The sequence below is a fragment of the Quercus lobata genome, chromosome 3 (genome assembly GCF_001633185.2).
Source record: "Quercus lobata isolate SW786 chromosome 3, ValleyOak3.0 Primary Assembly, whole genome shotgun sequence".
Taxonomy (NCBI): Eukaryota; Viridiplantae; Streptophyta; class Magnoliopsida; order Fagales; family Fagaceae; genus Quercus; species Quercus lobata.
In genome coordinates, this window is record NC_044906.1 from 17,332,056 (window position 1) to 17,354,431 (window position 22,376).

General features: G+C 34.6%; 4 protein-coding genes across 4 annotated transcripts; all 4 read left to right on the top strand.

The window, feature by feature from the left end:
* The first annotated feature begins 6,772 nt into the window (after nt 1-6,772).
* LOC115980456 (TMV resistance protein N-like) lies at nt 6,773-7,363 on the top strand. Its single transcript, XM_031102704.1, has one exon. It carries the CDS (start codon nt 6,794-6,796, stop codon nt 7,361-7,363), a length of 570 nt encoding a protein of 189 aa, XP_030958564.1. The 5' UTR covers nt 6,773-6,793.
* A 739-nt stretch (nt 7,364-8,102) lies between these two features.
* LOC115980457 (disease resistance-like protein DSC1) lies at nt 8,103-13,872 on the top strand. The gene is made up of 7 exons (XM_031102705.1): nt 8,103-9,172; nt 9,444-9,716; nt 9,819-10,646; nt 10,754-11,612; nt 13,475-13,582; nt 13,716-13,773; nt 13,845-13,872. Exons 1-7 carry the CDS (start codon nt 8,222-8,224, stop codon nt 13,870-13,872), a joined length of 3,105 nt encoding a protein of 1,034 aa, XP_030958565.1. The 5' UTR covers nt 8,103-8,221.
* LOC115979416 lies at nt 13,369-14,400 on the top strand. The gene is made up of 2 exons (XM_031101448.1): nt 13,369-13,582; nt 13,716-14,400. The coding sequence occupies exon 2, from the start codon at nt 13,931-13,933 to the stop codon at nt 14,324-14,326; it is 396 nt and encodes a 131-aa protein (XP_030957308.1). The 5' UTR covers nt 13,369-13,582; nt 13,716-13,930; the 3' UTR covers nt 14,327-14,400.
* Nucleotides 14,401-18,806: 4,406 nt separating this feature from the next.
* On the top strand, nt 18,807-20,711 carry LOC115980458 (TMV resistance protein N-like). The gene is made up of 3 exons (XM_031102707.1): nt 18,807-19,300; nt 19,813-20,662; nt 20,703-20,711. The coding sequence occupies exons 1-3, from the start codon at nt 18,807-18,809 to the stop codon at nt 20,709-20,711; spliced, it is 1,353 nt and encodes a 450-aa protein (XP_030958567.1).
* The last annotated feature ends 1,665 nt before the right edge of the window (nt 20,712-22,376 follow it).

Sequence of the window (22,376 nt, forward strand, 5' to 3'; positions counted from 1 at the left end):
ATTGGTAGGATTTGTATAATTTTAAAATTATTGAATAAGTATTAATTTGTTTAGCTGAATTCATTCTTGATATGAGTGGTGCATTCAAAGTAACACATTTTATATCGAATAATTTATTGTGTGATTTTCCAAATGACAAATACATATTTTCTTAAAATAAAAAAAATAAAAAATATTTATATAAAAAATATGGGCCAACCCAACCTAACCTACAACCCGATTGCCCGACCTATCCCGACTGTTGCCACGTTCAATTACAGTTGGGTGTTGATATGCCAGATTCATCAATGGGTGAGAGTTGTGCTTGTAAGGTCCAACACTGCCCGTGTTGGTGGCCGAAGGTGTTCCTTTTTATAACTCTAGCCCACTCTAATTAAAATTCATCTGACCCACCAATTCAAGCCCAAATCCGAAAACATCTAGCACAACCCACATACAATTAAAACACAGCCAGCCAAATCTCTTGAAACGGATACAAAAACTTTAACACAGTCAGCACCTGCCAAACCAAATCAAACTCCCAATTTGGGCCCAATCCTCACCCACTCGTTGTCGGGTCATTATTTGGGTTGGTTTAAAATCTGATTGTGTTTTTTTTTTTTTTTTTTTTTTTTTCTAATACAATCAGATTTTAAACCAACCCAATAATGACCCGACAACGAATCTCCAATCTGTACTTTGCATTTTTACAATTTCACTCACATTTTACAAAAATCACATTTTGACCCTAAACTGTCCAAATTATAATTTGACCCTATTTAATTAAATTACACTTTGATTCCAAACCTTTTATAATATTACATGTTGCCCAATTTTTTCTAAAATTACAATTTGACACCAAGTTGCCTAGACCCAATTGTTTCAGAGTGATAGAGCATGTAAAATCGTAATGGATTTTTTTTCCTTGATCTAGGTCACCTGTATTTAGTTCAAAACTCATATACGTGTGTGTGCTTGTGCGAGCAAGCATGCATGCGCGTGTGCGTGTGCGTGTGATCCCTTGTGATCATGAATTTTCATAACATTGCAATGTAGGCATGTCTTCAAAGCAAATGGTGCAGATATGTGTGTGTATTATGCGTGCACAATGCATCTTTGTGTGTGATTGCCCCGCTTGTGTTAGCTTGTCACAAGATGTGCATCATGTAGGAAGTCATCGGTATACATTAGTGCACCAAGGTCCAAACATACTGGTGAAATGTAAATTTTCTGATGCATGTGAAATGGAAACTATGTAGGCTAGGATCTAGAAATTGTTGGGTTCCAAATAATATTATCAACAATACTAACAATTCAAAATAACAATCACACACAAAACACAAATATTTACGTGGAAAACCCTTTCTCTTTGAAGGGAAAAACTACAGGACAAACTCCGAATAATTTTACTATTATCAAATTAATTACAATAATTTTTATGTATGTCTCACGGTTAAAGAAAAATTTCTTTTGTTTTTCTTTGCTCACACACACACACTAATTATCTCTCTCAAAAGCGGCAATTCTTTTTCTCTATTCTTCAATATGTGGCACACTCTTTCTTTTTCTTATGCAGCACCTCAAAAAAAATCACATATAATCCTTATTTAAATAACCCTAGCCACCACACCATCCTTGTATCACACAAACTCCTACTCAAATACAAATTGGAACTCATGAGGTCTTCTATTTCTAATAGGAGTTTTTCACTACATGGCTCTCTTGCCACAAAATCGAGCTAGACCCACAACAATCTCCCTCTCCAGCCCATCGATGGGAGGAGATCTTCCTTCTATCTCTTTGTAGTGGGCCTTTTTGGTTATATCAGGCTAGGCTGCCTCCTGCAGTACTGGGCCCAAGTATTCTGAGTAAGAGAGTTGAGATTGGTCCAATTGCAACTCAATTTGGTCCGGCTTGTACACAAACTATGCCTCGTTCGCCAAGAGCAAGCTTACGGCGGGCAGAGCTATTTTAGAAGAGTCGTAGCAGGCAGATATGATAATAATAAGACAAAAGAAAGTACTTTGACTTCTTAATTAAAGTGAAAAGATAATCCCTAATCAAGAAAAAATAATCACAATTTAACAACAATTACTTTTATAAAGAAAACAAAGGGAATAAATGGGTGGTATATGGGTTAATCAAAAGAAGAAGAAAAAAAATCAGATCAAATATGATCCGTAGGACCAAAACCATATAGGGAAGAACGTCTCTTCTCAACGTGAATAATCTCCCAGGGAAAATCCTGCCATGGAAATTAATCACTTTAAGGGAAACGGACCTGAATGGCTAGTATACAAGAGAATTCTTTGTTTCTGGCAGAGAGTAGGACTTTGAGAGGGAGAGAGTGAATTAACCTACTAGTGCATGCCTGCCGCTTTAACTCTTTATCTTTTTCTTTCCTTCTCTTCTAATATTCCCTTTTCTTATCTTTTTATTTTCTTCTCTTTTTCTTAATACTTGTTTTCTATTCCTTGATTTTTTCAAGTTCCTCTACCGTGGTCCTGGTGTCGTCCCCTGTACACGGTAAGGGCCTTTTTTTATAATGCCTGTTGTGATCAGGTTTTACTATTTTAACCCTTAACCACCTTTGTCTGGTCTAGGTGTACTTGCCGATCACCACTGGTTTGTCTATGTGCCACTTCCCATCAACAGACAAAAGAAAACTATTTTGTTTGTTTGTCTGCCGTAGCACCCTTCCCTACTATGGTGTGGGTGCCTTCTCTCTCCCTATCCCTCATGGCATGTATCTAGTGGTTCCAACTCAACTTTGCTTCTTTTGGGTGGTATGTCATCCCAGCAGGACATTTCCTCCAAAAGAACCCGAGTAGGAACCTTAGAATAGGTTTTTCCCCTCTCCCCACTGCTAAACCATGCCCTCTTACCTCTGACCCATAACCTCACCATGTCCTGTATTGGCTGGGTACAGGCTGGTGAGGTTTGGGCTTTGCGCGTGCTTCTTTTCCGTATATGTCCAAAATTTGTCTGCTGCTCATGTGTTTGCTGTGGTTGGCTTGCACAGTCTGCCGTCCGTTTTTGACCATTTTTTGGTTCCCCTTTCTTTTATGGCTTGCCCCACTTAGGGGCTGAGCCTTGCTTGACGATGGGTTTTGCCTTTCTTCAGCCCACTCTTTTTTTTGCTACTATCTCCTACCATACCACTCTATCATTCCTGTTACGAAGTTGTTTGCCTCAATCTTGTTGGGCCTTCTTGGGCCTGCCGTTTATTCTTCTCTTAATGGCCCAATACGGCCATTGGTTCTTTTGTTACATTACTGGCGGGCTCCTGTGTCCCATTTGTTTTCTTTTGGGCATCCCTAGTCCATTTACTTTCCTTGGGCTTCCTTGGCCCTTTTCTTAACTTTGCATTCTCATGGGCTTTTACTGAGTTCTTTGGGCTTCCCCAACCCAATTGCATTATCCCTCATCCTTGGGGCTCATGAGCTTGCCATTAACCCTTTACTTTCTTTGCTTTCATTACTTTGGGCCTATCATGGCCCCTTCTCACTTTTCTACATCATATACTACCCATGGTTTGCTTTTTTCTCTCTTTCCAAGCTCCTTTAAGCCCATTTACTCCCTCAAGGCCCATTTGTTTATCTCATGAGCCTGTCATCCATTATTCCTGCCGCTTGGGCTTAATGGATTTTCTATCTATTTACCAACTCTTTTCTGTTCGCGTTGCTGGGCTTCTCCTTTCCACTTGGACTCCCAAAATGGCCATCAACACTCTTTAATTCAATTTTGTGTCAGTTAAACCAACACAAGACTTGACCTTCTTCATTATCTTCACAAATATTAAGAACACCTCATTAACGTCAATCTCTTTCATCCTCAAATAATTAATCTCATCTTGGATTTATTTAATCCAATCCCTTGGCTCCCCCTCGTCAAAAGCCCAATTATTCTTGAAGCTAACAGTTCGATGTTCTCCAGCAATCCTCTTCTCATGAGGTTCAACAATATCTAGTAGAGGATATTGCTCCCCCTGCTCAAGGCCTCTAGGATCTTTCACTTCATCGTCATCCCATGTAGCCTTAGCATCTTCATATTTTTCATCACCTACCACTTCCTCTTTTGAAGCACTATTAACCAATGAGAATTTCACCCTCTTGGTTTCAACACCATTAATCCCAACAATCATCTTTGGATTCTTCCCAAAATTTTTAATCTCATTGAACTTCTTCTTATAGGTCTTCACATGAATCCTATACAAACCGCAACATGTATGTCCTCTTGCAACAACCAATGGCCCCTTAATAAGTTTCCATCTTCCATTACCAAGGTAGTTACAATAACCCACTCGATTTATAGCCAATGTAGAAAACACATTCATCCTTAAATTTGAAACATGTCACACATCCTTCAACATCATATGTTATGAACATTGGTTTCAATGCACACATCACCAATTCCCACAATTTTTGAATAACTAGAATTACTCATCTTCACTGTATCGAAGTCTCCTGCTTTGTACATGGTAAACAACCCCTTCGTAGGGATAATATGGTGGGGGGTTGAAGAATCAGCAACCCACTCAACATCATTATTAGCAACATGCTCACACTTTTGCTCTTCAATAGAGAGCACCACAACATCCTCATCAATCATAACAGCTGTAGTATTTTTCTCACTATCATTCTTTTCATATTTTCCTTTATTTTGTTCCTTATTCCAATGCCAAAAATCTCTTCTTAAACGACCATTTTTCCCACAATGGAAGCATTCTCTAGTTTCCTTGAACTGAGATCTATCTCTTGATTGTGACCTACCATTGAATTTTCAATCATTAGGTCCTCTGCTTCTACCTCTGCTCTTATTCTCCATGACAAAAGCTTGATCTTGTGCATTGTCTATATTGACATCTCTCCTGCAAACCTCTTCACTTAAAATCAAATCTCGAATATCATCATATTTGAGTTTGTTTTTCCCTGCAAAATTACTCACCGCTATTCTCATAGCTTTCCAACTGTTTGGTAAAGAAGCCAAAAGTATCAATGTACGAACCTCATTATCAAATTCAATTCCCACCATGGATAATTGATTTGTAATTGTATTGAACTCATTCAAATGCTGCACTACAGGAGTGCCTTTTACCTTCTTCAGATTAAATAACTTCTTCATCAGATACACCTTGTTGTTAGCCGAAAGCTTTTCATACATGCTAGACAAAGCCTTTCATACATGCTAGACAAAGCCTTCATCAAATTCACTGTGGTCTTTTCTTTCACAACATTATGCACAACTGATCTTGGCAGATTTAATCAAATAACTCCCAATACCTGTCTATCAAGAAGATTTCAGTCTTCATCCTTCATAGTTTCAGGTTTCGTCCCCAAAAGAGGCAGATGCAATTTCTTCCCATAAAGATAATCTTCAATCTGCATCTTCCAATACGTGAAGTCTGTTCCATCAAATTTCTCAATTCCTTAACCCTTGCCTTCTTTTCTGGCCATCGCTTCCACTCTAACCTTAACTCTGATACCACTTGTTAGGTCTCAAATAATATTATCAACAATATTAGCAATTCAAAATAATAATCACACACAAAACACAAATATTTACGTGGAAAACCCTTTCTCTTTAAAGGGAAAAACCACAGAACAAACTCCGAATAATTTCACTATTATCAAACTAATTACAATAATTTTTATGTATGTCTTACGACTAAAGAAAAATTTCTCTTATTTTTCTTTTCTCTCACACACACACTAATTATCTCTCTCAAAGGCAGCAATTATTTTTCTCTATTCTTCAATATGCGGCACACTCTTTCCTTTTCTTATGCGGCACCTCTTTCTTTTTCTTATGTGGCACCTCAAAAAAAAATTACATATAATCCTTATTTAAATAACCCTAGCCGCCACACCATCCTTGTATCACAAAAACTCCTACTCAAATACAAATTGGAACTCATGAGGTCTTTTATTTCTAATAGGAGTTTTTCACTACATGGTTCTCTTGCCACAAAATGGGGCTGGACCCACAACAGAAATAAGTAAGAATTGCTTTGAGTGGCTTATAGATGGATAACACCTCTGCATAGAGAGTAGCCTCTGGAATTTAGCATTCTAGAGTTAAGTAAAATTCATTCATCAAAAGTCTCTTTACAATTTAGCATTCTAGTATGTTTGCTTCATCATAAACTTACGTCAACAAAACCAAGTCTCTTTTTCTCTTCTCCCTAAACAAGTTCATTGCTTTAGTACTAACGCTAAAAAAACATCCGCTTTTACTTTCATTGAAAAACACCTAAAAAATCTTTTTGGTCATCTTTATAGGGATGAGCGGCCCCACTTTCAAAATGCTAACATAGAAAATGAACTATTTATGAGAAGTGTTCAATATAATAAATAAAAATAAAAAATAAAACTCACCTTCTATTGACTATTGACAAGAAATTATTTACTATTCCGTGTTAGGTATCATGCTTAGAAACATCCATAATATTGCAATGAATCAATAAGGTAATTATAAAATATTCTAAGAGTATAATAAATGCGTACTATCTTTTCTCACATAAATGTGAGTTCTAATAATTAAATTTGTGTGCAATTTAATATTCACGTGAAAGGAATGAGTAAGTATAGAATATTCTATAATTTTCCAAATTAGTATAGTACTTGGAATGTTCAAAGAGTTACTACTCACACCAAAAGTAATGTAAAAAGCATCTATATGAAAGGTTCTTCTTGCTTGCTTTTACCCTCTTCCCAATTTGTCATTCTCTTTCCTCTGTTATATTATACTGATAACCCTTTCATAGTTTTCTTTCTCTTCTCAGATCTTCTCAATCGTCTCCTCATAGAGCCTAATGGCTTTAATGATCAACCAAGGTGCCTCATCATCCTCTTTCACCCACCAATACAAGAACTTTGATGTCTTCTTGAGTTTCAGAGGTGAAGATACTCGTCTTGGTTTCACAGGCCATTTGTATAATGCTTTGTCTCTGCGGGGTATTCACACCTTCATTGATGATAAAATCCCAAGAGGAGAACAAATTTCTGCAGAACTTATCAAAACCATTGAGAGCTCAATGATATCGATAATTGTATTCTCTGAAAACTATGCATCCTCCACTTGTTGCTTGGATGAACTTGTCAAGATTGTTGAGTGTAGGAAGAATGATCAATTGGTGCGACCGATTTTTTACAACGTGGATCCATCAGAAGTTCGTAGACAAAAAGGAAAGTATGGGGAAGCGCTAGCTAAACATGAAAAAAGGTTTAAGGATAATGGGAAGGTACATAGTTGGAGGAAAGCTCTATATGAAGCAGCCAATTTATTTGGTTGGCATTACAAGAACAAGTATGTTTTTAGTGATTACTCTTCTACTATTATGAGTTTTAATGGTTTTCTGAAGACCACTAGATTCTATTGTTAAACAACAACTACCCCTAACTATTTGCTTCCCTATCCTTGGGCGTGCCCCGCCGGGGGGGGGGGGGGGCGCGGTGTAGTTCTAATATTAGGTTATCTCACCAATTAATTCGGAATGTCTCCCATATATTATTTAGAAAAGTTTCTATGGCATTCTTAATAATGTTGTTCAATTATGAGAAGTGGGATTCCAATATTTTCGTGATCATATCTAAGTGGACTTTCCATATAATTTCGTGCAAAAAGCCTAAAACTAATTTCTTAAAGAAGGAAAAATGCTAATGCAGTATTCCCTCCGACCCATATTGTTAGGCCCGTTTAGAAAATCTAACTTTTTAAGGATGTATCATTTAATGCATTGTCTTTCACATAAAAATGTACAAGTTTTACAAAATTAACCTTCTTAATTTAAACTTTAGTAAAAGAGACATATTAACATTTTAATTAAATTAAAGAATCTGTTACAAAATTATTTATTTACTTTTCAAAGAGAATTTCATTTTGGGAAATCCTAAAATGGAATAAAGGATTATCAATTTGGAATGGAATGAGTAATAATTATTAGATCTTTTAATTAAGTGTTGGATACCTTAATTAAAAGTAGTTTAGATGTAATACGCAAATTAAACATCTTGAATTTAGTTCATGTTCATATTTCTATTTTGTAGTCTAACTCATCATCTTCATATGTTTTGTGAATGACAGTTGCCAAGAGTTCAAATTTATCCAAGAAATTGTCAAAGAGATCTCCTGCTCAAAATTAAACCACACACCATTATTTGTTGCTAAATACCCAGTCGGAATAAATTATCGCGTAGAGGCCATAAAATCACTTTTAGACATTGGATCAAATGATGTTCGTATGGTAGGGATGTATGGCCCTTGTGGAGTGGGTAAGACTACCATCGCTAAAGCTGTCTATAACACAATTTATAAACTTTTTGAAGGAAGCAGCTTTCTAGAAAATGTCAGAGATAGGTTTGGGACATTTAATGGTGCAATCCAATTACAAGAGACACTTCTTTGTGAGATTTTAGGGGATATGAATTTAAAGGTTGGTAATGTATTCAAAGGAATCAATTTGATAAAGGAAAGGCTTTGTAGTAAAAGGATTTTTTTAATTCTTGATGATGTGGATAAATTAGACCAAATAGAAAGATTAATTGGAAAATGTGATTTGCTTGCTCCTGGGAGTAGAATCATAATAACCACAAGAGACAAACACTTGCTAGCTACCCTTGGAAAAGGTCTTTCTACTTACGATGTTAAGGAATTAAATGATCGTGAAGCTCTTGAATTATTTAGTTTGCATGCGTTCCAAAGAAACAAACCCAAGGAAGATTATTCAAAACTTACAAACCAAGTTATACGTTTTGCTAAAGGCATTCCATTAGCTCTAGCAATAATAGGTGCTGATTTGTATGGAAGAGATCAAATGGAATGGAAAAGCACATTAGATAAGTATGAAAGAATTCCAAACAAAAAAATTCAAAAAATACTCCAAATAAGTTATGAAGGATTGGATGAAACTGAAAAAGTTATCTTCCTTGATATAGCATGTTTCTTCAAGGGAGTTTGCAAGAATTATATTGTAGATATACTAAATTCTTGCAATTTATACCCAGTTATTGGTATTCGAAGACTTATTGAGAAGTGTCTCATAACTATTGATCGATATGACAAATTATGGATGCATGACTTGGTACAACAAATGGGTAGAGAAATTGTTCGACAAGAATCACCACAGATACTTGGAATGCGTAGCAGGCTATGGTGTTATGAGGATGTTGTTGAAGTGCTAACTGAAAATAAGGTATAACATGGTTTCACTCGCCTTTTTGCCATTTCATTTTCTTGATAGGAAAAGTTTAACAATTTTTTTACTGGTGGTTTACCTTTTATATATATATCTATCTATCTATCTATCTATCTATATATATATATATATATATATATATATATATATTGTCTTTTGTTATGAAAGGAAATTCAAGTCCATCTATATAGTTAAAATTTTATAGTTCTTATATTTTTGGTGAATTCTTTTGTATGATGTGATTCACTAAATGTTTTTGCCTAATTAGGGATCTGAAAAAGTTCGAGGCATGATGATCTACTCTTCTGAACGAGCAAAGTTGCAATTAGAAGCTAAATGTTTTGAAAAGATGAAAAATCTTAAATTCCTTATAGTTGGTAATGTAGATATTTGTGGAAGTGTTGAATATTTTCCAAATGAATTAAGGTTGCTTGATTGGCCCGAATTTCCTTTACCTTCCTTACCATCTAATTTTCGTCCTCAAAAACTCATTGCACTCAGCATGCCACAAAGTCAAATTATATTGGATAAAGTTCTTGAGGTATAATCATTTTTGTTTATCTATACTTCATTAAATTATATTTTAAAGTTTGTTGAAGCTAAATTTTGATTTTTTTTTTAATTTATTTTTTTTTTGGTACAGATGGGACAATTCAAAAGCTTGACATATATGAATTTTCGTTCATGTCAATACATAAGGAAATTATCCGACTTATCTATCGCCACCCCAAACATAAAAGAATTGGATCTCTATCAATGTAGAAATCTAGTTGAAGTTCATGACTCTGTTGGACATCTTGATAGGCTTGAAAAGTTGGACCTCTCTGGGTGCACTAGACTTCAAATTCTTCCAAGCTGCCTCATGATGAAATCTCTTAAACAATTAATTCTTTATGAGTGTAGAAGGCTTGAGAAGTTCCCCAATATTTCGCATGAAATGGATGGATTAGAGTATCTAACTTTTATTGGAACTGCTATTAAAGAGTTACCTCCATCATTTGAGAATCTTACTAGGCTTGAGAGATTGCACCTAGGATTGCACCTAGGTTCAGGATATCTTCCTAGTGGCATCTATAATATGCAAAATCTTCATGAGCTCTATATTTGGGGTGATTTAAAATTTCCAAAGGACATGGAGATTGATAGACAAGCTCTGTCTAATGATTACAATGGCTTTTCCAAATATGGGTTTTGGAGCTTGACATTTCTAGCTCTTGTTTTTTCTAAAAATAGTCTAGAAATAGATCTTATTTTGCCTTCTTGTTGCCCACTCTCATTGCAAGAATTATTAATACAGAGTGACGATTTTACCCTCCCAGAAAGCATTTTGAGGTTCAAAAAGTTACGTGTGCTTCACATTTGGCATTCCATCTTCCTTCAAGAAATTCCTAAGCTTCCAGAAAGTATAAGAATAGTAGAACTAAAAAATAGCTTGTTGACTTCAAAATCATTGTACAAATTATTGCTTCAGGTATCTCTCTGCTAAATTTATAAAGAGCAATTTTTGTTACCTTCTCAAATGCTTTGCTAGATGTATTAAATTTAATACATATTTTTTAATTTTCTAATTGCATGCAGTTTGGAAGAATTTTAGGGTTTCCACAAAATATTGCGTGTTCAGGTGTAAGAAGTGACATATTATTGGATTCACAGTCATCTAGCAGATTATCGCATCAGATTGATCCCTCTTGGTTCCATCCCTCCAAGCTCCCTGAAGTTCGAACTAAGTTTAATGCTAGTCCATATGTGTACCGGAGTTTTCAAGAAGATGACACTGGACATGATTGTCACATTAGAGTACCTGGAAATGAGATTCCAAAGTGGTTCAACCATCAAAGCGCTAGAAGTTCGATATCATTATGGGTTGGTCCAGAATTTCCGACATTTGCTCTTTGTGTTGCTTTTTGTTTGGAAGATGAAAATGCATACGCTTATGTTTGTGTTGTTGATGTTTTCACCAATGGTCATAAACAAACGCTCATAGAGGAACTCTTTGATAATTTCTGTAATGATAATCGGTGGTTTTACGGTGCATCCCATAGGTTAATGCAGCATATTTTTGGAAACTTTATTCAAGGAGATCAGAATCATGTTGAAATTTCATGTAAGATCTCTTCTTGGACTAGCGAAACTGGCGGAGTAATCGCTCCTACCATTGCAAGGTTAGGGGTCCATGTGAAATGTATTTGTGGTCTTCAGAGTTCTGTTATCAACCATGAAAATTATTATTCAAAGCTTCCAATGGTTATGGTAAATGGGTCTGACTTTAGTTTGGGTGAGCCAAATTTGGAAATTGACTCAATTGCTGGTGATGAGTTTGATTTGGGTTTGTCTTCAATGGGCTGTTCCTCTATGAATGATGTCTTTGACTTCAATCCGTATCCACTGTCGAAGAAAATAGGAAACCTCTTGAGGAAAAGAGACCAAATATATCGAGGTAGTATTATTACACTGAATTGTTTTCTTTTGTGTTGGTTATGTTTGATTTCTTTTGCATTGTTATACCACTTATTTTGCTGAAATTGAAAACTTATTGTTGAAAGTACTGTAGATAAAGGTAAAAGTACAGTAAGGCCCATGAATAGTACTAAAAAGTGCAGTGGGGTTCATGAATAGTAGCAAAAATAAGCTGAATAGTAAAATAGTTTTCATTTTTCATTTCAATTCAAACGAAGGCTTAGTGTGCATTTGGGTGTGGATGAAAAAATAAAATTATTTCACTATTTAGCTTATTTTCATGGCCCCACTGTACTATTTCGACTAACATTTATCTTTATATATAGTACTTTTAGTAATAATTTTTCAGTTTCAGCAAAATAAGCAGTATCCAAACATACTCTAATGTCTTGTCGGGTAGATTTTTGTGCAATAATGATTTTAGGAGCTAGCCTGCAACTCAACATTGGGTTGGGCCAAAGAAAGAATCCACCTGTTACCAATGTGCATGTGCTTAGTTCAGCCCAAGGCCCAAATAATCATGCTTGGATAGATCTCATGATAGGTCTCGTCCAGGCCCTTAATCTAATTATAATATGATTCAAAGTATGTTATATTAACCATTATTATTCTTATCATTATTCAATATAGGACTTCACTTATATGTATATGCTCAACAATGTGGCAGTATTTAAGCAAGCTTCCACTTTGACAAGACATACTTAAGAAGATGGTTATGTGATGGGATGTTATGTGATTCTAATGAAGGTCGGATCTAGGAGGTTTAGTGAGTGGATGAGTGAGTTTTTGGGAGAGATGAAAGGGTGAAGTATTTTTAAAGTTGTTGTGAGTATCTGATTATAGCTAGATTTCTTGTTTAGGTGCCACCCTTTCTTGTTAGTCCCATAAAAGGGTTGGTAGAGATGAAAGAGGTATGGACCAATCAACAAAGGTTCTTGACTCTCTTTCCTAGTCTTAGCTAAAGATAGTAAGTCCACTTCCCTTCAGCAATTTGATATTATTTCCGATTTAGTAAAGGTATGCAGAATGCTGAACAAAATGCATTGTTTAGCATTTAAGTTTTGATTGGATCTTTGGGTTTAAAGAAAGGAATGTCTTATCAACGAAGCTATTTGGTATTCTTTCCAATTTAGCAAAGGTATGCTGATGCTTGCTTGCTGCACGTGGATTTGCCAAAGGCCCATAAGGTAGGAGAAGACACCAATACAAGTAGACTTTTTGTGGGAAAAATCCTTAATTTTCAGGCTCTACTTTACTGCCTTTTTTGACCTCTTAACATTAGAATTTGGAATTCTTCTTAACATTAGAAATTTGGAATTTTCACTAACTATAAAGTTGTAACCCTTTGAAATATCTTTTCAGTCTAAATTGAATCACTTCAATTTGATATCTAAGCTGAAAGTTATGCCCAAAATAGTAAGGCTTGCACAAGCTAGAATCCTAATCTAAATTTGACTTGGATTCAGAGCAAAATTCCTTTGATTCCTTGCTCATTTGTACTCAAATTAAATTGGGTTGACCTTCTTTAATTTCATTATGACCCTTGTCAAAATTTAGTCCATTAACCTTCTTCGTTACACAAATTGTCTCATGCCTTTGTTGGTAAATCTTGCTAGAATCAATTCCATTCTTATACAACAACAAAAAGAAAAAGAAAAAAAAAATTATGTATTAAAAACTCATTTTAATCACAAAATTAATTATTGAACATTATTCAAAATATGTTCATATATGAATTAGCACAAATTAAAAGTATGGTAATGCTCTTTGATATAAATATGCAAAATTAAACAATTATCATTTCCTATGCTGGTGTTTTTACTTCATGTGTCGCTGCAAAAGATGTAGTGGATAGCAATAAGGTTCTTGTTGATGCTGACCCAGCTGGAGAAGCTGTTCCTAGAGGATCCAGCCATAGCCCTATTAGCCCCCTAGGCGAAGGCTCTTCAGGTATGCCTTGTGTGATTCCCAGTGGTGATCTTGGGTCATTTAGATTTCTAGGAATGACTCTGATTAAGTCTTGTTTAATTGTTCTTTTCCTGTGTTATTGTTGGACGTATGACATCAATATTTTACTTGGCAGTGACCGGAGGAGAATCATTTGATGTCGATTCCATTCATGAGAGGACCGATCTCCAAGGGTTCGTGAGACAGTTTGATGAAGATGGAGATCAGAATGACAACTTTCCTTCCCATTTCTATCATCTTTCAGGAAGTGTGGTAAGGTTTCAGCGGTTTGACGTCCCTGTAGAAGGTCTATCATTACTTGAGGATATCGTGAAGAGGCATCCCAACTTCATGGCTGGATGCAGGGTAGGTGCTGCCATGAGAGGGCTGATGTTTCAGCTGCTTGTTGCCGTCCTATTAGATATGCAGCGCACTTGTCTTGATAGCTCAAATTTGAAACGGGTGCTCGAGTGGAAAAATGCACTTAAGGAACTATTGGCCATGGGATTAGATGTGCAGTTTATACTTGACCATGTTCGTTCTGCCATTGGACCATGTCTTGCTCGCAGTAGTGAGAAGAAATTGAAGGATCTTGAAGCGAAGATAGCTAGCGTTGTGGAGGATATTTCGTTGCTAGTTGCCGAACTGTCTTCTTTGACAAGCCAAAGAGATGAGATCATAAAGTATATGTCTTCCATCGGTACTCCGTCTTCTGCAGAAACCTTTGGCAGTGGCTTGTTTGAATGATGCCTTTAGACTCCTCTTCAATTTCTAGTAGTTATTTGGGCTGTATTAATCATTTTCTAAAAGACTTCTTTCCTTGGTGTTATATATATATATATATATATATATGTCGTGTTTTATTTAGCTAAGTTCTGATTATTTTGAAGAGTGACTTTGCATTGTTTATTTAATCGTGAAAATATATCTTGCTTAAGTTTGTAAAAGATCTAGCCTTAGTCACTATGTTTAACTTGAAAATATTTGCTAGCCTTATGACCATGCTTGATTCATAAAAGATCCAGATGTGGAGGCTGTTATTGTAACTTGGAAATATACTTATTTGTGTTAGTTAACCGTTATTATGGTCATATTCTTTTTCCTTTCTAGTATTACTAGCTAAAATGGCTTTGGGCTCCATGATTTTGAAACACTAGAATGAAATTGTTCATATGAAAAATATATCATGTACTCAAGGCAAAAACCAATGCTTACCCTTTATTTCCATAATAATTTGTGATCCGAAAAAAAAAAAAAAGGAGATAAGATCGCTTAGTACAAACTTGCTTTATTCTTTTGGTGAGTTAAGCATATATTGGTATGGTTTCATCTATTTGCCACTGATAGGTTCTACTAGATTCTCAAATTCTGCTATGGCTAGACTATGGTAATCGTTGTCATGAACTTCTCTTTAGATAAGGACCTTCCGGATTTGTCAGCTGAGGGAGAGTTTGTAAAAGCCTCTGGTATGACAATTGGTTGGGTAATAGGGGTGTTCGAGGATTTATTGAAGGCCCTTTTTTAAGGAAAACTAGTCATAGACCCATGCAATATGCAAGAAAATTTGACATCATATTCTTTTTTGCCAAGTAAAGAATGAGAATAGTAGTTGAGAATTATAAGTAATAGTCCCAAACTCATCACATAACAATGTGATTACATTGTAATATATATAATATATTTTATGCAAGTAAAAAAATCTATATCTTGATTTTTTTTATAAATATATATTTTTTGGCAAAGAAGCATGTTGCATTTACTTTCAATTATTATATATGACAATGACAATATTTATAATACGTTATAATATTGTGATATATGTATCAAAACAAAACACAATTAAAAAATGAAAAATGTATTATTTTTATTAGAACATAAAAATGAATCTTGAAGGTTCATATGAAAGCTAACATTATTTTGCATTTTTGAGAAGTTAATGAGCAATTTATTCAAAATTTGTTTCCATTTTATCACATAAGAACTATTAAACAAAGTTATAACAATTAATATTTTCATAATCACTAAACTCATATATGACAATCAACTATTACAAAAAATTTCTCCCTGAAACATATACTAGTTTCTATTTTTCCTTTCCATACAATTTAAAAAATGTGAAAAACTAAGGAAGCTAAATGTGTAGTTGATCTTAGTCAATCAATAAATAACATAAAAAAGGTAAGAGAAAGCAAACATATTCACAATATAATTGTTTATATACGTTCATAGTTGTTTTTGTATATATTAATACTCTTGATTTCTATAATTTTCTTGTGGAAACTGTATCTTGTTTGATATCTCCTAGGTCTTTAGCTTTAGGCCAACTCACAGCAAATAAACCAATGATCATGAAAAAGAACCTAGCAAGATTAAGTCAAAACACAATTTCTAAATTTTCTTATTAACCTCTTTGGTTGGCAACTGATTGAGATATGCTCCATCCGATTAGGTTGGGTGTGGGTTGAGCCCAAACCCGAGCCAACAGGCATCCCTACTTGTCACACCAAAAGTAATGTAAAAGGTATCAATATGAAAGGCTCATCTTGCTTGCTTACACCTTCTTCCAATTTTTTCACTTGCTTTCTTGTTATATTATACGGACAACCCATTCACATCAAGAAAATATTCTTTTGATGGAGAGGGAGAAGTAAGTTAGTGGCTGAAATCCTTTGTTCCAAGATTAGATTATTCATGAATAATAGGAATAATAGTTGTGTGGAAGGAATTGGCATAACTCGCTGGATATGATTTAATGGATTCTTTTTAGAGTCGTCAGAAATCAAAGATGTACGAGAGAAGCATTACAGCCTTTCTATAAAGTAAGGGTAATTTAAGAATAAGATACCAAATTCCCAAAGCTGATTGGTGTGTTTATTGCGTTTTCAAAATCAAACTCCTAGCTCCCATTTGGAAGCAAAGAAAGAAAAAGGTTCCCCTTTGGAAAACAGGCTTATTCAACTGATAGCTGCATTTTACAAAACTTACCAAACGCATCAGATACGCGTTATATGAACGCCACTGTTATTTTTGTTTTTTAAAAAGCATTTTATTAAGACCTACCTACACCACAAAGAGCCCAAGAGATACGCACCAGATACGCCTTATATAAACGCCACTTAAGACTGCATTCTCAATCACACCACAATGCCAAAAACGAAAACCAAACTTAGCAAAGGAAGAGGACCAGAACCAGCGAAGGAAGGAAGATAAACCAAACAAAAACTCGCACAGAAACAAAGGTAGCATAACACTACCCAAAACACATTTTTATTTTCTTGCTTCAATCCATTGAATCCACAATATCTCACATCTGTTACACATCACGAACACACTTTGCTAAAATCACATCTTGACCCCAAAAGTTTCTCAAAATTACAGTTTATCTCCAAAATATTTCTAAATTAATTTTCAAAATTACACAAAAGCTCTCCAACTTTTGAAATTATAAAAGACCCCTCAACCCTTATAAAATTATGAAATAACCTAGGCACTTCCAAAATCACCAATTGAACTTTAAAACACAAAGAAATTAACATTGTCATCCATATCACTTCCAAATTGTTAATGTGTATTAGGGTATGTGGGCTTTAGGCCCACCTTGTTTACTTGTATAGCACACTTACTTGGCTTGCACACAAAGTAGAATTAGGCTTAGGCTTAGGCTTATGCTAATAGGCTAATATATCTCTAACACAAATCATAAAAATCACACAATTCTCTTTGTTTGAAATAAATGCATTGCAAATTGCTCATTCAATTGCTTTGTGTGTTTTTCTCATAAATGATAGGACTCGGAGCGAGGGTTTTACATGGTAGCTTTGTAGCTATTCGGTTGAAACTTGTGGAGCTGAAATCATTCAAGTTGGCTAGACCCAATTGTTTCAAACTCAGTTGAAGCATGTATGATCGTAATGGACTTTTTCCCTCTGGGTTAGCCTTATTTAATTCAAAGCCTATTTCAATCGGTCAATTGATGCCTTTTAAGCTTATGTATATATATGCTTTATGACGCGCACCATTGTGGGAAGTCACTAGTATACATTATTGCACCAAATGTCGAATATATTAGTGCACGCTATACACATAGACGCGAAACTCTACTAGTGTACTACAACATACCTAACATGAAACTCTACCTTATTTTGGCTATGAAAAGAAGGCAAAATGTTGACAAATTTTTTGATGCAGGTGAAAGGGTAACTGCTTAGGCTGTGATCTAAAAATAAAAGAGAATCGCTTAGACTGGCATACATGCAGGTGGACAAAGAGTAGTCTCTAAAATTAAGCATTTAGACCTAAGTAAAATTCATTTGTCAAATGTGTCTTTACAATTGAAATTAACAACTTATACTACTAACTACGCAAGAATCCAAGCCTTGCTTGGTAGTTCCATCTTACGTAACTATTAGGGTTTGAACCAAGAATTTTTTTTTTTTTTTTTTTTTTTCCTTCTAAAGTATAAGAACTGATTCGGCAGGATAATTAGTATCATGACTCATGAGTGTATGTATTTTCCATCATGAACTTACCTCATCAAAAACCAAGTCTCGATTTCTCCTCTCTAAACAAGTTCCTTGTTTTAGTACTAACACTAAAAAAAAATCTTTTTACTTATCTTTTTTTTTTTTAAGAGAAATCTTGTTAGTTATCAACAACAACAGAAACAACAATAATCACTTTCGATTGGCTATTGGTAAGAAATTATTTACTATTCTTTATGACCGTAAGGACCAATATCGTACTTAGAAACTTCCACAATATTGCAGTGAATCAACTGGCAATTATAAATCTTTTTACTTATCAACTGCTAATATAATGAGTAGTTATTAGTAAGTAAAAAGTGATGTTAGTGATGGGTCCAAATGAGAATCAGTAAGAATTAGTCATATCAACAGTTTTTAAAAATGTTATAAAATAATTTATGCATGTAGTATTACTCATTATAAATTACTCTGGAAGTACAATAAATGCATACTTTCTAATCTCACATAAATGTGGGTCTCAATAATTAAATTCATAGAAAGACTCATTAGACATTTATTGTACTCTTAGAGTTTTCTATAATTTTTTGAAATTAGTTTGATACTTGGAACATTCAAAGAGCTCCTCTTGCTTGTTTTCACCATCTTCCTCATATTTACCATTCACTTTTCTTAGTCATATTATATCAACAACCCTTTCACAGTTTTCTTTCTTCTCTCAGATCTTCTCAACAGTCGCCTCATAAATGTCTATTATGACCAACAAAGGAGCCTCATCATCCTTTTCCACCTACCAAAACAAGAGCTTTGATGTCTTTTTGAGTTTTAGATATGAAGATACCGGTCTTGGTTTCACAGGCCACTTATATAACGCTTTGTGTCAGTTGGGTATTCACACCTTCATCGATGATAATCTCCCAAGAGGAGAACAAATTTCTGCACAACTTCTCGAGACCATTGAGAGCTCAATGATTTCAATAATCATATTTTCAGAAAACTATGTATTCTCCACTTGGTGCTTGGATGAACTTGTTAAGATTGTTGAGTGTAAAAAGAATGGTCAATTGGTGCAACCAGTTTTTTACAACGTGGATCCATCAGAAGTTCGTAACCAAAAAGGAAAGTTCGGGGAAGTATTCGCTAAACATGAAGAAAAATTTAAGGATAACGGGAAGGTACAAAGTTGGAGGGAAGCTCTATATGAAGTGGCCAATATATCCGGTTGGCATTATAAGCACAAGTATGTATATAGTGATTACTCTTGTACTTTTATTATGAGTTTTAATGGTTCTGTGATGACCATTAGATTATCTACTCCTATCCGTTTGCTCCTCCTCCCCCCCCCCCCCTCTCTCAAGTATTGACAAATGATAAAAGTATTATTTTGTCGTCAAATTTCTACTATGGTAACTAACTATAGGTTAATGATAGAAATCTTTATTGAGAATGAAGAGATATAAAGTTTGGACATCCAAAAGAACTTTATATTAGATTATCTTACTAATTAATTAGGAATGTCTCCCACATACTATTACATAGAAAAACTTGAAAGACATTCTTAATAAATTCGTATTTTCCATGCAATTAGCCTAAAACTAATTCCCTAGTAAAAACAATGCTAATGCAATAATAATTACCATATCTAAAAATTACATGTCGGTTACTTTAATTAAACTTCTTGAATTTAGTTCTATTCTTATTTCTATTCTATAGCCTAACTCATCACATGTTCATATGTTACGTGAATGACAGTTGCAGTGAGTTCGAATTTATCCAAGAAATTGTCAAAGAGATCTCAAATTCTAAATCAAACCGTACGCCATTATTTGTTGCTACGTACCCAGTTGGAATAAATTATCGTGTGGAGGCCATAAAATTACTTTTAGATATTGGATCAAATGATGTCCGTGTGGTAGGGATGTACGGCCCTGGTGGAGTGGGTAAGACGACCATTGCTAAAGCTGTTTATAACATGATATATGCACATTTTGAAGGAAGCAGTTTTTTAGAAAATGTTAGAGAGAAGTTTGGGACATTTAATGGCATAATCCATTTACAAGAGACACTTCTTTATGAGATTTTAGGGGATATAAATCTAAAGGTTGGCAACATATGGAGAGGAATCAATTTGATAAAGGAAAGGCTTTGCAGTAAAAGGATTCTTTTAATTCTTGATGATGTGGATAAATTAGACCAGATTGAAAAATTAATTGGAAAATGTGATTTCTTTTCCTCTGGAAGTAGAATCATTATAACCACCAGAGACAAACACTTGCTAGCTTATCTTGGAAAAGGTCTTTCAGCTTACAAGGTTAATGAATTAGATGATCATGAAGCTCTTGAATTATTTAGTTTGCATGCATTCCAAACAAATAAACCCAAGGAAGATTATACAGATTTTACAAACCAAGTTATACGTTATGCTAAAGGCATTCCATTAGCTCTAGCAATAATAGGAGCTAATTTGTATGGAAGAAATGAATTGGAATGGAAAAGCACATTAGATAAGTATGAAAGAATTCCTAACAAAGAAATTCAACATATACTCCAAATAAGTTATGAAGGATTGGATGAAACTGAACAAGATATTTTCCTAGATATTGCATGTTTCTTCAAAGGATTTTGCAGGAATTATATTGTAGATATACTAAATTCTTGCAATTTATACCCAATTATTGGTATTCAAAGACTTATTGAGAAGTGTCTCATAACTGTTGATCAATATGACAAATTATGGATGCATGACTTGATACAACAAATGGGTAGGGAAATTGTTCGACAAGAATCGCCAAAGATACCTGAAAAACGTAGTAGGCTATGGTGTTATGAGGATGCTATTGAAGCACTGAGGAAAAATACGGTATAACTTCATTTCGTTTATCTTTTTCATTTTCTTGGAAGGGAAAATTTAATCTTTTTTTTTCCTTGATGCATATATTTTTTTCCTTTTGTTATGGAAGTAAATTTAATCCATCTATATGGTTAAAATTTAGTAGTTATTATAATTTTGGTGAATTCTTTTGCATGACATGATTCTCTAAATGTTTTTCCTTAGGGATCCAAAAATATTCGAGGCATGATGATATGCACACCTGAACGAGAAAAGTTGCAATTAGAAGCTAAATGTCTTGAAAAGATGAAAAATCTCAAGTTCCTTATAGTTGCTAATGTAGATATTTGTGGAGATATTGAATATCTTCCCGATGAATTAAGGTTACTTGATTGGCCTGAATTTCCTTTATCTTCCTTGCCATTCAATTTTCGTCCTCAAAAACTTGTTGCACTCAACATGCCACAAAGTCAGGTTATATTGGACAAACTTCTCGAGGTATAATAATTTTTATTTATTCATTAAACTATATTTTAAACTTTGTTGAAGTTAAATTTTGATTTTTTTTTTTTTCTACAGGTGGGACAGTTTAGAAATTTGACATATATGAATTTTCGTTCATGTCAATCGATAAGCAAATTATCTGACTTGTCGATTGCCACCCCAAACATAAAGGAATTGGATCTCCGTGAATGTAGAAATTTAGTCGAAATTCATGACTCTGTTGGACATCTTGATAAGCTTGAAAAGTGGTACCTCACTGAGTGCACTCAACTTCAAATTCTTCCAAGCTGCCTCATGATGAAATCTCTTAAACATTTAGGTCTTTATATGTGCAAAAGGCTTGAGAAATTCCCCAATATTTTGCATGAAATGGATGGTTTAAAGTATATAAGTTTTATTGGAACTGCTATTAAAGAGTTGCCTCCATCATTTGGGAATCTCACCGGAATTGAGGTATTACACTTAGGTTCAGGTGATCTACCAAGAGGCATTGAAAATTTTCAACATCTTCACAGTCTCCATATCTGGGGTGATATCAAATTACCGAAGGGCATGGAGATTGATAGACAAGTGTTGTGCAATTATTATGATGGCTTTTCCCAATATGAGTTTCGGAGCTTGACATTTCTAGCTCTTTGTTTTTCTAAAAACAGTCCAGAAATAGATTTTATTTTGACTTATTGTTGTCCACTCTCATTGAAACGTCTATACATACGGAGTGAAGATTTTACCCTCCCAAAAAGCATTATCAGATTCAATAGACTACGTTGGCTTGAAATTTCGGATTGCTATTCCCTTCAGGAAATTCCAAAGCTTCCTGAAACTTTAAGAGGTGTAGATGCATCAAACTCCTTCTCGTTGAGTTCAAAATCATTAAGCAAATTATTGATTAAGGTATCTCTTTCTTAAATTTATGAAGAACAATTTCAAATGCTTTACTAGATTGGGTACATTAATTTCTTGAATTTCCTAATTGCATGCA

Excerpts from the sequence above, each read along its gene's own strand:
- LOC115979416 (XM_031101448.1), top strand. The coding sequence starts at position 13,931 with ATGGCTGGATGCAGGGTAGGTGCTGCCATGAGAGGGCTGATGTTTCAG.
- LOC115980456 (XM_031102704.1), top strand. The coding sequence starts at position 6,794 with ATGGCTTTAATGATCAACCAAGGTGCCTCATCATCCTCTTTCACCCAC.
- LOC115980458 (XM_031102707.1), top strand. The coding sequence starts at position 18,807 with ATGTCTATTATGACCAACAAAGGAGCCTCATCATCCTTTTCCACCTAC. Across the intron at positions 19,301-19,812 it reads GGTTGGCATTATAAGCACAA|TTGCAGTGAGTTCGAATTTA; the intron begins GTATGTATATAG and ends CGTGAATGACAG.
- LOC115980457 (XM_031102705.1), top strand. The coding sequence starts at position 8,222 with ATGGTAGGGATGTATGGCCCTTGTGGAGTGGGTAAGACTACCATCGCT. Across the intron at positions 9,173-9,443 it reads AAGTGCTAACTGAAAATAAG|GGATCTGAAAAAGTTCGAGG; the intron begins GTATAACATGGT and ends TTGCCTAATTAG. Across the intron at positions 13,774-13,844 it reads GAGAGGACCGATCTCCAAGG|GAAGTGTGGTAAGGTTTCAG; the intron begins GTTCGTGAGACA and ends ATCATCTTTCAG.